This window comes from Ammospiza caudacuta, chromosome 7, assembly GCF_027887145.1.
Source record: "Ammospiza caudacuta isolate bAmmCau1 chromosome 7, bAmmCau1.pri, whole genome shotgun sequence".
NCBI lineage: Eukaryota > Metazoa > Chordata > Aves > Passeriformes > Passerellidae > Ammospiza > Ammospiza caudacuta.
This window is the reverse complement of record NC_080599.1, coordinates 39896003-39907061: the sequence shown is the minus strand read 5'-3', so window position 1 is coordinate 39907061 and position 11059 is coordinate 39896003. Positions and strand designations below refer to the sequence as shown.

Below are 11059 nucleotides of genomic sequence, written 5' to 3'. Positions count from 1 at the left end.
TGGCTTGGGAACAGCTCATCCTGCTGGGAAGTGAGAAAATATCCCAGACTCTTCCCAACAGGTTTTTCACAATCCTACGGGCAGTATCTAAACTGGATAGCTTGAAATATTTTCCGACAGACTTTTGTAAGTCGTGGAGGGTTTTTTTTTAAGGACAGACCCCTTGTGGGGCTGGTGATGAAGAAATTCTTTTGGAGTTTCACTCAGCACGGAGTGCAAGGCCGCAGAGAGCAGGGATGCCAGACAGCGCTGCTGGAAGCCACAGCGAGCAGAGGCACACCCGTGCTCTGCCAGCGACAGCCTGCCATATTTATCGCTCCTATTTTCCCACACAGCCGCTGGGCTCCAGGAAATGCAGGAGACTCGGCTACCTTTGGGTGCTGCAAGCCAAGACTGTTCCCAGAGGGGCTGAAAAATTACGGCGAGATCAAAGCCTCCCTTGGGCGCACGGAAATAAAACCCATAAACCTTATCAGGCAGAGACCACCCAGCGCAGGGAGGAGCGAGCTGTCATCCCGCAGCTTTTCCTGCCGCCGAACCTCCCCCTCGCCGCCCGCCCGGCAGCCAGCCGGTTATATCGCTGTCCAGCTCCCGATCCCGCCCGGGTTTTGGCTCGCTCTCCCCGCGGGCGGGTGCCCTTGGCCGGCCGGGCGGGGCGGAGCGGGCTGCGGCCGCTCGGCTGCCGCTGCCCCGGTGCCGCCGCCGGTGCTGCCGGTGCTGCCGGTACCGAGCCATGCGGGTGCCGCTGCCCGCGCTGCTGGGCGGCTCGGCGCTGCTGCTGCTGCTGCTGCGATGGCGGCGGCGCCGGGCGCTCTGGAGGAAGGTGGCGGAGGCGCAGGAGCGGCAGGAGCTCAGCCTGGTGCGGATGGAGGCGGCGGCGCAGCGCTTTCGAGAGCAGGTGAGCGCCGGGCCCTGCTCCATCCCCCGGGGGCTCCGCACCTGGGCCCCTTCCCCATCGCCTGCCCCGTGGGTTCCTCACCTGGGACCCTGCCCCGTGTGTTCCTCACCTGGGTCCCCTCCCCATCGCCTGCCCCGTGGGTTCCTCACCTGCGTCCCCTCCCCATCGCCTGCCCCGTGCTGCCCTCCCTGCCTCCCTGCGAGGGGCAGCTGCTCGCCCGCCTGGTAGGTGCTCTGCCGGCTCCTTGTATGGACCCACGGGGATTTAGTGTTGTTATTATTTTCGCTTTTAAGTCAGTGTGTGTGGGCAGCCCTCAGCATCGCGGCGATGGGGAGCGGGAGATAACCCGTTATCCCGATAGCAGTCACGGGCAGCGAGGAGGGGGAAGTCCCTGTCGGGAAGCTCCCCGTGGCCGTGGCGGGAGGCTCGGGGGCAGCAGGAAGAGGCGACAGGCGATGTGTGTGTTATCAGCCGAGGCCAAAGTGCAGCTGCGGGGTAGGGCAGGGATGGATGCAGCCCCGCGGTCCTGGCCTCGGGCTGGGGCAAAGTCGTTCAGCTTCAGAGTCCAGCTCAGACACGTGAGGTTTGGTACATTTTCCATGATGGTGAAAAAAACCTCTGCTGACCCAGAAATTACCAGCCCAGGGCCCCCCTGGTTTTTGCAATTCCATGTGTAAATATCTTTTAGTGCCAGGAGAAGAACTGGCTCCGGTTCTGGTTTCATTCCTTGATGGAACCCTTTGTTAAACCCTGACACCAGCTCCCACTGTAATTCAGCATTGCACTAAGCTGTTCCCCCAGGCCTGGCCATGACCTGTCTGAACAAGGCTGTGTGAATGGCTTTATTTTAGTTAGTTAGTAGGTGGTTGGTGTGACTGGTCTGAACAGGAAGAAGGGCTGAGAAAGCCAGGGCTAATATTGGCCCTGAGGGTTTCACACCGTGCTCACAGGTGTCAGGTAGGGCAGGATGTGGTCTTGAGGCAGATAACACCTTCAGTGACTAAATGGCAGATATTTTTTGGGTGAGTTACAGAGGGCACCAAGGAGAAAGGAGGAGCTCATCAGCTGCAGTAGAAGTGTGACATTGCCTGTTCCACCTTTCCCATAGAACCCTTCTGTGAAGGTGGCCTCCATCCTCTCTCTGCCCCTGCCAGAGCTCTCCAGGAAGCTCCGAGATGGCTCCCTGCCCCTGGACCACGTCTTCTATGCCTACGTGGGCAAGGTGAGGAGCAAGGGCAGCACCTCACCCACGGTGGGGCTGGCTTCTTTTGGGAGGAGCACAACTCAAAGTTCAAACCTGGCTCAAGTGCTGCTGTCACTGCTCACTGGTTAGTGGTAGGCCCTGCTGTGGCTTTCTGTGAGTGGTTAGAGAGCTGGGCATCTGGCTGCCATAGCTCTCAGCTTGGTTTGGAGGGAAAAGGAGCAGCAAGCAGCATCTGCAGAGCCCACACCTTCTCTAGGGCAGGTATACCTGTAGGGAAGTGACAGAGTGCTGCCGTTGTCTCTCCTTCATCTCCAAATGGATTGTTAAACCTCAAAAAGTCAGTTTTCATGCTCAGTCTCTGCTTTTGCCCTAATGTTCTGTTCACCTCCTGGGTTCCCTCTTAGGAACTATCATTTATGCCATCCCAGAAGCTCAAACAAGAGGACAATCTGTGGTATTCACCTGAGCTGACTGCCTCCCTTTAGCACACACAGACTGGTACTATGGCCCCACTATGTCCACCTTGGAGTTTGGCTTGAAAAGCAGCAGCAAGGGCTTCCCTGATACCAGCTGTGCAGATGGGGAAGAGGAAAAAGCAGGTGTCCTTTGCAGAACAGAGCTCATTGTGCAGCACTGTGGGCTGTGACTCACCTGTGGGCTTGTCCTGCTCTCCCCAAGGCCCTCCAAATTGCCATAGAAACCAACTGCATCACAGAGTTTCTGCAGGAGAGCGAGACCCAGCTCCGCAGAGCCAAGCTGATGGACAAGCAGGGTCTGCTCTATGGGGTGCCCGTCAGCATCAAGGACTCCATCAACTGCCAGGTACCCCCAGCACAACTCCACATGTATCCTGAAATCCCTGGGGGTTGAAGTTTGGGGAGGGGGCAGCTTTGACCTCAGCACCTGGCTAGACTTTGTCATAGCTGGTGTGGGATGGGCTGCCTGGACTGGGGAGGGGCTGTGCTGCCTGTGTCCCATGTGAGCCAACAGAGTGTGGTCAGGTTTGCCATCAGCACACCTTGAAACGTGTGTGATGGGTTTGTTGCTGAAGGTGCAGTATGCACTTAAACATGTAGATAAAAGTATGGGGGCAAGGAGAATTGCAGTCCTCCAACTGGAAACCTCATTGTTCTCTGTTCCCAGGGTCATGACTCCACATTGGGGTTCATAAAAAACCTCAATAAACCCGCAGCAGAGGACAGCGTGGTGGTGCAGGTGCTCAAGAGACAGGGGGCCATTCCATTTGTCAAAACCAATGTTCCCCAGTCCCTCATCAGGTAGGTGGGTGCTTCATTCCCTCAGCATAGCAGCAGTGCTCTCTTCCTCCTCTCAAGGGAGGGTTTCTATCTGGTCTCGTTCTCATTTCCCACTTCTTTTTATATAACAACACCTGGTCTCCATTCTTTGTGTCTATAAATTTCACTTTAAAAAGTAAACACATTTATGCTGAGGATAAAATTATCTCTGGTTCCACTAGAGAAAAAAAAATATTATCTGTAGTTCCACATGGAATCAAGAAGCAGAAGAGGAGAGGAGAGAAACTGTTTTTATCTTTTTTTAAATTAACCTCTCAGAGATGTCCCTATGAACTCTAAAATGCAAACACATATTCATGGAAGAGGAAGCTAGTTAAGCTAGTGGCCTTCAATTATTCTGTCCCCAAACTTCCTGCTCTATCTGGCAAGACCACCCTTGGTGTCACAGACATGTGGTGTGCTCAGGTGTGCTCTGGTGGACAGCCACCCTTCCAGTGTCCCTGTGTCCTGCCAAGTGACTCTGGCAAAGCTCCTCTGTGGGCGACCATTGCCCAAGCCTTATGAAATGCCTTCCTCAAGGTGATGTGGTAATGGCTGGCCACAGTTCAAAAAAGCCACACAAAGAGGTTGCCCCAGGGATTATCAGACTGCACCACTTTCTGGGGAAGTCTAGTGTCAGATATCTCTGCAGTTGGCATTTGGCCTGTGCTCAAGCAGGGGCTCAGCTTTGGGTGACCTGTGGCACTTGGTTACCTGAGCAGGAAGACTTTCCAGCAGTGTTGCTGTATTTGTGCTGCCAGAGGTTCTCTCTGCAATAGGTTTAATGTCAGTGAAATAAGCTGTCAGTGAATTCAGTTCCTGGGACCACCAGGAAAAGGCTCATGGTCTCTACAACCACAGTAAACCATGTCAGTGTAACAGCTGGTGAATTACCTGATTGCCTTCTCAAAGTCTTTGAGTGGTGACTGGGCTCCACAGCAGCAGATACCTGAATTCCTCATTTGCAATATGTCTCTCTCTCTTCAGCTATGACTGCAAGAATTTAATCTTTGGTCAGACCCGCAACCCTTTGATGTTCACCAGAACCCCCGGAGGCTCCTCTGGTGGGGAAGGAGCACTTGTAGGAGGTGGTGGGTCCATCTTGGGCATTGGCACAGATGTAGGAGGGAGCCTGCGTTTTCCTGCTGCCTTCTGTGGGGTCTGTGCAATCAAACCCACAGGGAAGAGACTCAGGTACTGTGAGAAATGCAGTGATGTCTCTGGGTGACACCCACTCTACCAACCACTGTGCTGGGACGCTCCTGCTCCTGTGGGCAAGGGAAACTTGGGAAGAACTGGGAAGAGCTCATTTATCCCTCCTGCCTGGGCAGTATCTGAGGCCTCTATGGAGGGAAGCACTGAGTCCCCCAGAATGGAGGTGGGGGAGCCTCTTCATCTGCATGCTGAGGGGATGGTTCCTCCTGGCTGACAAGGCCTCAACCATTCAGGCCTAGCCTGTGTCTCTTGAGCTTTCTCTTGGCCCTTCCTTCAGCCAACCTTCACATCCACAGTTTTAATTAATACTTGCTTCTGGTTAAAGCCTTTCCCTTCAATGAAAACCACTCAGCTGCTGTATTTTGTGTGTCTCTTTTCTTTACAGCAAAAGAGGAGTAATGGCTGGAGTCACTGGGCAGAAGGCAGGTAGGCATTGATGTCTGTCCCCCAGCAGCAGGGCAGGGGTGAGAAGGACCCTCAGCTGGTTTTGGGGCACTTTCTCCATCACCTTTAGAGAGAAGCAGGTTGCCTTTCAGGGATTTATTTATTGTTTTACATGATCTGAGAGGAGCCGTTTGTGTAGCATAAACCACAATACAACCTGTTACCCACAGGGTGTGGCCTTGTCTGTCACTGCTTCGTGAGGGTGGGATTAGCAGACAAAGGGAGTGTGTGATTGACAAATCCTTTTGTTTATTCTTTTAAGAAATGAAATGGAGATGTCAGGGTGCACATTAATGGATAGCAACTCAGTCCATAATTAATGATGGACCTGTGGGTGGGAAGACACTCGTGGGCATCCCCTGCCCAATTCTTAAAAAGGAACTATTGTCAACACTACATTAAGACAAAACAATGCCAAGAGGTCCTGGTTGTGCAGAACATGCCCTTGGAAGACCCTCAGCCATGAATGCTCTCTTGTGGTCTCTTCCAGTGGCTGCAGCAGTGGGACCACTGGCCAAAGATGTGGAGAGCCTGGCGCTGTGCCTGCGGGCGCTGCTGAATGAGGACATGTTCAGCCTGGACAGCACAGTGCCACCCCTCCCCTTCAATGAAGAGGTACAGAGCCTCCAGAGATCTCTGGGGAGAGCTGCCCTGTTCAGCCATGGACAGCACAGTGCCACTCCTCCCCTTCAATGAAGAGGTACAGAGCCTCCAGAGATCTCTGGGGAGAGCTGCCCTGTTCAGCCATGGACAGCACAGTGCCACTCCTCCCCTTCAATGAAGAGGTACAGAGCCTCCAGAGATCTCTGGGGAGAGCTGCCATGGACAGCACAGTGCCACCCCTCCCCTTCAATGAAGAGGTACAGAGCCTCCAGAGATCTCTGGGGAGAGCTGCCATGTTCAGCCTGGACAGCACAGTGCCACCCCTCCCCTTCAATGAAGAGGTGCAGAGCCTCCAGAGATCTCTGAGGAGAGCTGCCCTGTTCAGCCATGGACAGCACAGTGCCACCCCTCCCCTTCCATGAAGAGGTGCAGAGCCTCCAAGGGGCCACAGACCTCTGGGGAGAGCTGCAGGCTGAAATACATGGGTGGGCACCTGGCAGAGCCATGTACTGCTTTCCAGACTCACCCCATGGCATGGCTGTGCTGCTGGCTGCCCTGGCACCCTTCCAGCCAGCATCTCCCTCTCCCTGCAGGTGTATTCCAGCACGAAACCCCTCCGCATAGGCTACTATGAGACGGACTTCTTCACCATGCCCAGCCCGGCCATGAGACGTGCTGTCCGCGAGACCAAGCAGCTCCTGGAGGAGGCTGGACACACGGTAGGGGATAGTGGATGTCCCCTGCTTGGACAGGGGGACAAGCCCATCCCGTGTCTCTTGACTCAGCAGTTGTTGCTCAAAGGGAAAACATTGTTTTCAGGGAAGGATGGAGGTTTTCCTGTGGGCTTGTCAGGAAATCCTCAGCCTGCTTCAAGCCCTCTGTGGTTTGTCCCTAGCAGTGCCTGTGCCACTGATACCCTCCTCCATTGTCCCTCCAGCTGGTGCCCTTTGAACTCACAAATGTGGAGTACGTGATGTTTAACTACTGTGTCAGGGGAATGTTCTCAGATGGAGGCAGCTCCTTCGCCAGGAAATTGTAAGTGTGGCCTGGAACGGTTTGGTGGGATTGGTGCCTGGCTATAAAAATCCTCCCTGGGTCTGGCTGGGCTCAGGATACAGGTGGCACATCTAGTGGATGTAGGCACTGGGGGAGGCTTAATATTAAGTGATTCAAGTGTACCTTGGTTCTCTTTGGGATTGTTACCAGCCTTGGAAGGAGGCTGGGAGCTGATATCCTGTAAATGCTGTGGGAATCAAGTGTTGCCCAGCAAAATGGAGCAAACCTCTTTTTGTCACTTGGATATGCTGTTCAGAGGTGTTGGCCTGGGAAAAGCTGATCTGCTGTGATTGCTTCCTACCACTGCTCAGCTAAACCCTCCCTCTTCCTTTCAGCAAAGGGGAGATGGAGAAAGGCGGCTCAGGGCTGTTCTTCTGGCTGGCAAAGGCACCACACTGGCTGAAAACTCTCCTCTGCTGGATTTCCAAACCTTTCGTAAGGTCCATTTCTTTCTGGTGTAGACAGGGTTAAGCTGTATGTGAATAACTTGTCTCCCATTACAGTAAGGCTTTCTCATGGAGAAGTCTCTGGGCATTGTTATCTGGCTGTGCTCAGACACACTCCAAACTGGAATGATGCTATTTCTGTTCCTTTTCTCCCCGCTTTGGGGAGAATCCAGCCTGAACACTGAGGAAACAGCTTCTGTTAGTGACTGAGCTGTCTCAGGACAGAGCAGGGATTAATTTTTTCTTTTCATTTTCTCCTGTTCAGGTGCCTCGAGCTTCAAGTATCATAAGAAGTATGAAAGAAAAGTGAGTAAATCTGAGTCTGAGCAAATGTGTGAAGATTTGTTTTGCAGCAGTGTTTGCTACATTATTGATATTGCTGTACCTGTGTGTGTTTGAGAGAATGCAAGGCAGAAAATGCAAGGATGGGAGCAAACAGAGCAATTTGTGTCAACACCATAACCCTGCTGGGTTTGGAAATCTGTTTGGAAATTGAGGGTGGAATAAGAGCAGGGTCATAACCTTTTGCTTAGGAAAAGTATGAAGCCTGTGGGAATGAAATATGGTGTTGGCTTCAGCACTGGTCAATGCATCCATCATGCCAAGAGGGGTAGGGATGCCATAAGGCAGAAGGAAGGTGTGCACAGGGAAGGATGCCTTTCATTGGGTTTGTTTCCTTTTACAGCACAGTGGATGAAGTCTGGAGCCTTCATCAGGAAATCGAGGTAAAGTATTACAGTTTGGGGTTAAATAGTTTTTGTTTGATTTCTCCTTGGGGAGAGGCAGATTCAGCACTCACCAATGTTAGGAGATAATTCAGGTCTTTGGTCATGTAAGATGGGAACACATCACCCCTCAACAGACCTCACTTGGGTGTGCAAGTTCTCAGCATATTTAAACACGTAGACAAGTTCATGATGCCAAATCACACCTGAATTTCTGACACCTGCATATAAAAACATACATCATCAGACATGCCTTTATTTCCCTTCTGGTTTTCCAGAAACAAAAGCTCATGTCTCAAGTCACCACATGCCTGTGCACTCATTCTTTGCCCACCTCCAGTTTACCAGGAAGAGGGTGCTTTGTGAGCTGAGAGGAACATTGTCCAGGCAGCAAAGCATTGCTGGATTTTAGCAGGATCAGGCCTGACATAGCCTGTTGGCTGCTGCCAGAGAAGAGCCAAGAGCCCAGCTGGATGCTAAGGAGAGCCTCAGCCAGCAGCTGTGGGGCAGTACACCCACCCCACTGACCACCAGCACATTTCCTCCTCAGGACTATTGCCACCAGTTCATTGCCCAGTGGAAGCAGCTGAATCTGGATGTGATGCTGTGTCCCATGCTGGGCCCGGCTCTCGGCATCGGCTACCCTGCCAAGCTCTCAGGTAGGGCACTGCCCTTTGCTGTGGTGCTGTGCCAGGGCCCTTGGGCAGCCTTCCTGCTTCCCTTACATGCCCAGGGTGCTGGCCAGCAGCAGGAAGAGCTCAGCTCTTGGGACAGCCCATGGGATGCACCTGGAGCAGCCCCCAGTGCAGTGGGAGCCAAAGGGCCGATCTCCATCCCTCAGCCCCTGAGCTCCCAGCACCCCATTAGCTGCAATCCTGCATACACAGAGGGGTGAAGGCTCTCCCTGTGCAGGCTGGCACTGCAAACCCCCCCTCTCCCCCAGTGGCAGTCAGCTACACCATGCTCTACAACGCCTTGGACTTCCCTGCTGGCGTTGTCCCTGTCACGCTGGTGACGGACGAGGATGAGGAGCAGCTCAAGGGCTACAAGGGATACTACCAGGACTGGTGGGACCGGACCCTGGCAAAGGTGAGCAGTGCCAGGTTCTGCAGGGGCACCAGCTCCCACATCTGTCCTTCCTCTGGACATCCCCAGCCTTTCCCTGTCTCTGTGCCCCAGGCTTTCCGTGGCAGTGTGGGCATGCCCGTGGCCGTGCAGTGCGTGGCCCTGCCCTGGCAGGAGGAGCTGTGCCTGCGCTTCATGAAGGAGGTGGAGACCCTCAGCCTGAAGAAGAACAGCTTCTCCTGAGCCCCAGGTGCTCAGGCAGAGCAGGATGCCAGCTAACAGCAGCGTGGGCCATCCTTTGTGTGACCTAGAGGACTCTCGTTCCCCTCAGGGAGGATGGATGCAGTGGTGGCTGGGCTGGCTGCTGGATTTGGGAGCAAGGGGAAATCAAGGCGAGCTCTGATGTGGTGGAGCTCTTCCAATCGTTGTCCTAACATAGTACTTTTTATTAACTGAGTTATGTCTGTTATTTCAAGTCTGTGTTTGTGTGTGGGGTTGGGGTGGATTTTAATCACCCCAGGGAAATGCAAGAATGTGACCTTTCTATTACAAATGGGGAAACTGGGGCACAGGCACTGGTTCTGTCTGAGATGCTCAGACCACTTCTTGGACTGCTGTAGGAACAGGGATTTTCCCCTCTGCTCTGAGCTCCCTGAGGATGAAATCTGGCGTTTTCCCTAGCACAGACCAGCAGTCAGAAGGGAAAACTGAGCCTCCATGCAGACTCTGGCAAGCAGGGATGGAGCTGGCCCACTTCCCACAGGGCTGCTGGCACCCTGCACAGCATGCAGGAGAAATCATGGAATTGCAGAACAGTTTGTGTTGGAAGGGCCCTTAGAGATATCTCCTTCCAGTCGCCTTCCACAGGCAGGGACACCTTCCACTAGGAGCAATTTGCTCAGAGCCCCACCCAACCAGGTCCTGAGCACTGCCAGGAATGAGGCATCCACAGCTTCTCTGGGCAGCCTGTGCCAGGGCCTCACCACCCCCAAGGAAAGAATTTCTTATATCTTACCTAAATCCACCCCTTTCAGTTTGAAACCTGTATTGAGCAGCGTGCCAAGGTCAGATGGAGAGCAGAATACGCTGCACATCTTCTCCTCCCCTTTGGCCCATGCCAGGTTTTCCTGCAGGGTTTTCCAGCCCCTGGCAGCCCCTGTCGCTGGGGTTGGCAGCACTGGCTGTTCCCAGCAGGTTTCCAAGGGTGTTCCAAAAGGAATACCACAGTGCAAAAGTGTTTTCCCAATGTGTGAGTGCCAAAAGCAGATTGTGAAAAAGCTCTGGCAGGATTAATGTTTGGGTTTTTAATGTATCGTCATAGTTTAAAGCATGCAAAAGTGTGGAGTGTTTTCAAGGGCTTGGGATAGTGTTTATCACAGCCAAGGAGCAAGCAGCCCCCAAGGACCCCCATTCTTAATCAGCAGGCTCAGGAGGGAGGGAGCTCCAGGCATCCCATGACTGAATGCTATGCAAAGCCAAGCCCAGAAGAGCCTGGGTGGGGTTACAGGTGCTTTCTTCCCACACAGAAAATGCTGGATGAGGTTATAAGTTTGTTTCAAAATTCAGGCCTGGAGGACTTGTCTCAGGAAAGGCAGTGCCACCTGCACCCCTGCTCCCAGAGCCAAGCACCACATCACTGTCAGCTTAACCACCCCTGGCATGGGGGTGGGCAGGGGGCAGGAGTCCAAACCATGGAGCACCAGTGAACCTGAACCTGTCATTATTCCTCACTGGATGCCCTGAGTGAAGACCTCCAGCAAGCCATGCCCATGGGACAGTGCACCAGGCAGGGCCAGAGCTGCTGGGGGGCTTTGGGAACTTGAGGCTGCCCCAAGGGCCAGCTTGCAGCAAGAGGTTGGTGTGAGTGGCAGCACTGGAGGCTGGGATGGGGCAATGAAGACCAGTCAGTGGGGAGAGGTTGGTGACATCCCCACTGAGCTGTTTGGCTCATTTTGCTGCCTGCCCTGTCCAAACAGGGAGGATCCTCCTCAGTTTTCCTGTCAGCAGTTTCTCTGCAAGGTCTCACGTCTTCCTCAAGCTTCCTCTCTGCTGCCACAGGAATGATCCCACAGGACATGTCTGCAACAGGCAAGCAGGGAACATGATAC

General features: G+C 53.6%; 1 protein-coding gene across 1 annotated transcript; it reads left to right on the top strand.

The window, feature by feature from the left end:
- Positions 1 to 658: 658 nt before the first annotated feature.
- On the top strand, positions 659 to 9407 carry LOC131559912 (fatty-acid amide hydrolase 1-like). The gene is made up of 15 exons (XM_058808468.1): positions 659 to 898; positions 2007 to 2120; positions 2781 to 2924; positions 3246 to 3379; positions 4385 to 4591; positions 4998 to 5038; positions 5547 to 5671; positions 6253 to 6378; positions 6597 to 6694; positions 7051 to 7150; positions 7427 to 7467; positions 7847 to 7886; positions 8437 to 8545; positions 8830 to 8975; positions 9066 to 9407. The coding sequence occupies exons 1-15, from the start codon at positions 734 to 736 to the stop codon at positions 9192 to 9194; spliced, it is 1719 nt and encodes a 572-aa protein (XP_058664451.1). The 5' UTR covers positions 659 to 733; the 3' UTR covers positions 9195 to 9407.
- The last annotated feature ends 1652 nt before the right edge of the window (positions 9408 to 11059 follow it).

Excerpts from the sequence above, each read along its gene's own strand:
- LOC131559912 (XM_058808468.1), top strand. The coding sequence starts at position 734 with ATGCGGGTGCCGCTGCCCGCGCTGCTGGGCGGCTCGGCGCTGCTGCTG. Across the intron at positions 2,121-2,780 it reads TCTATGCCTACGTGGGCAAG|GCCCTCCAAATTGCCATAGA; the intron begins GTGAGGAGCAAG and ends GCTCTCCCCAAG. Across the intron at positions 5,672-6,252 it reads CCCTCCCCTTCAATGAAGAG|GTGTATTCCAGCACGAAACC; the intron begins GTACAGAGCCTC and ends CTCTCCCTGCAG.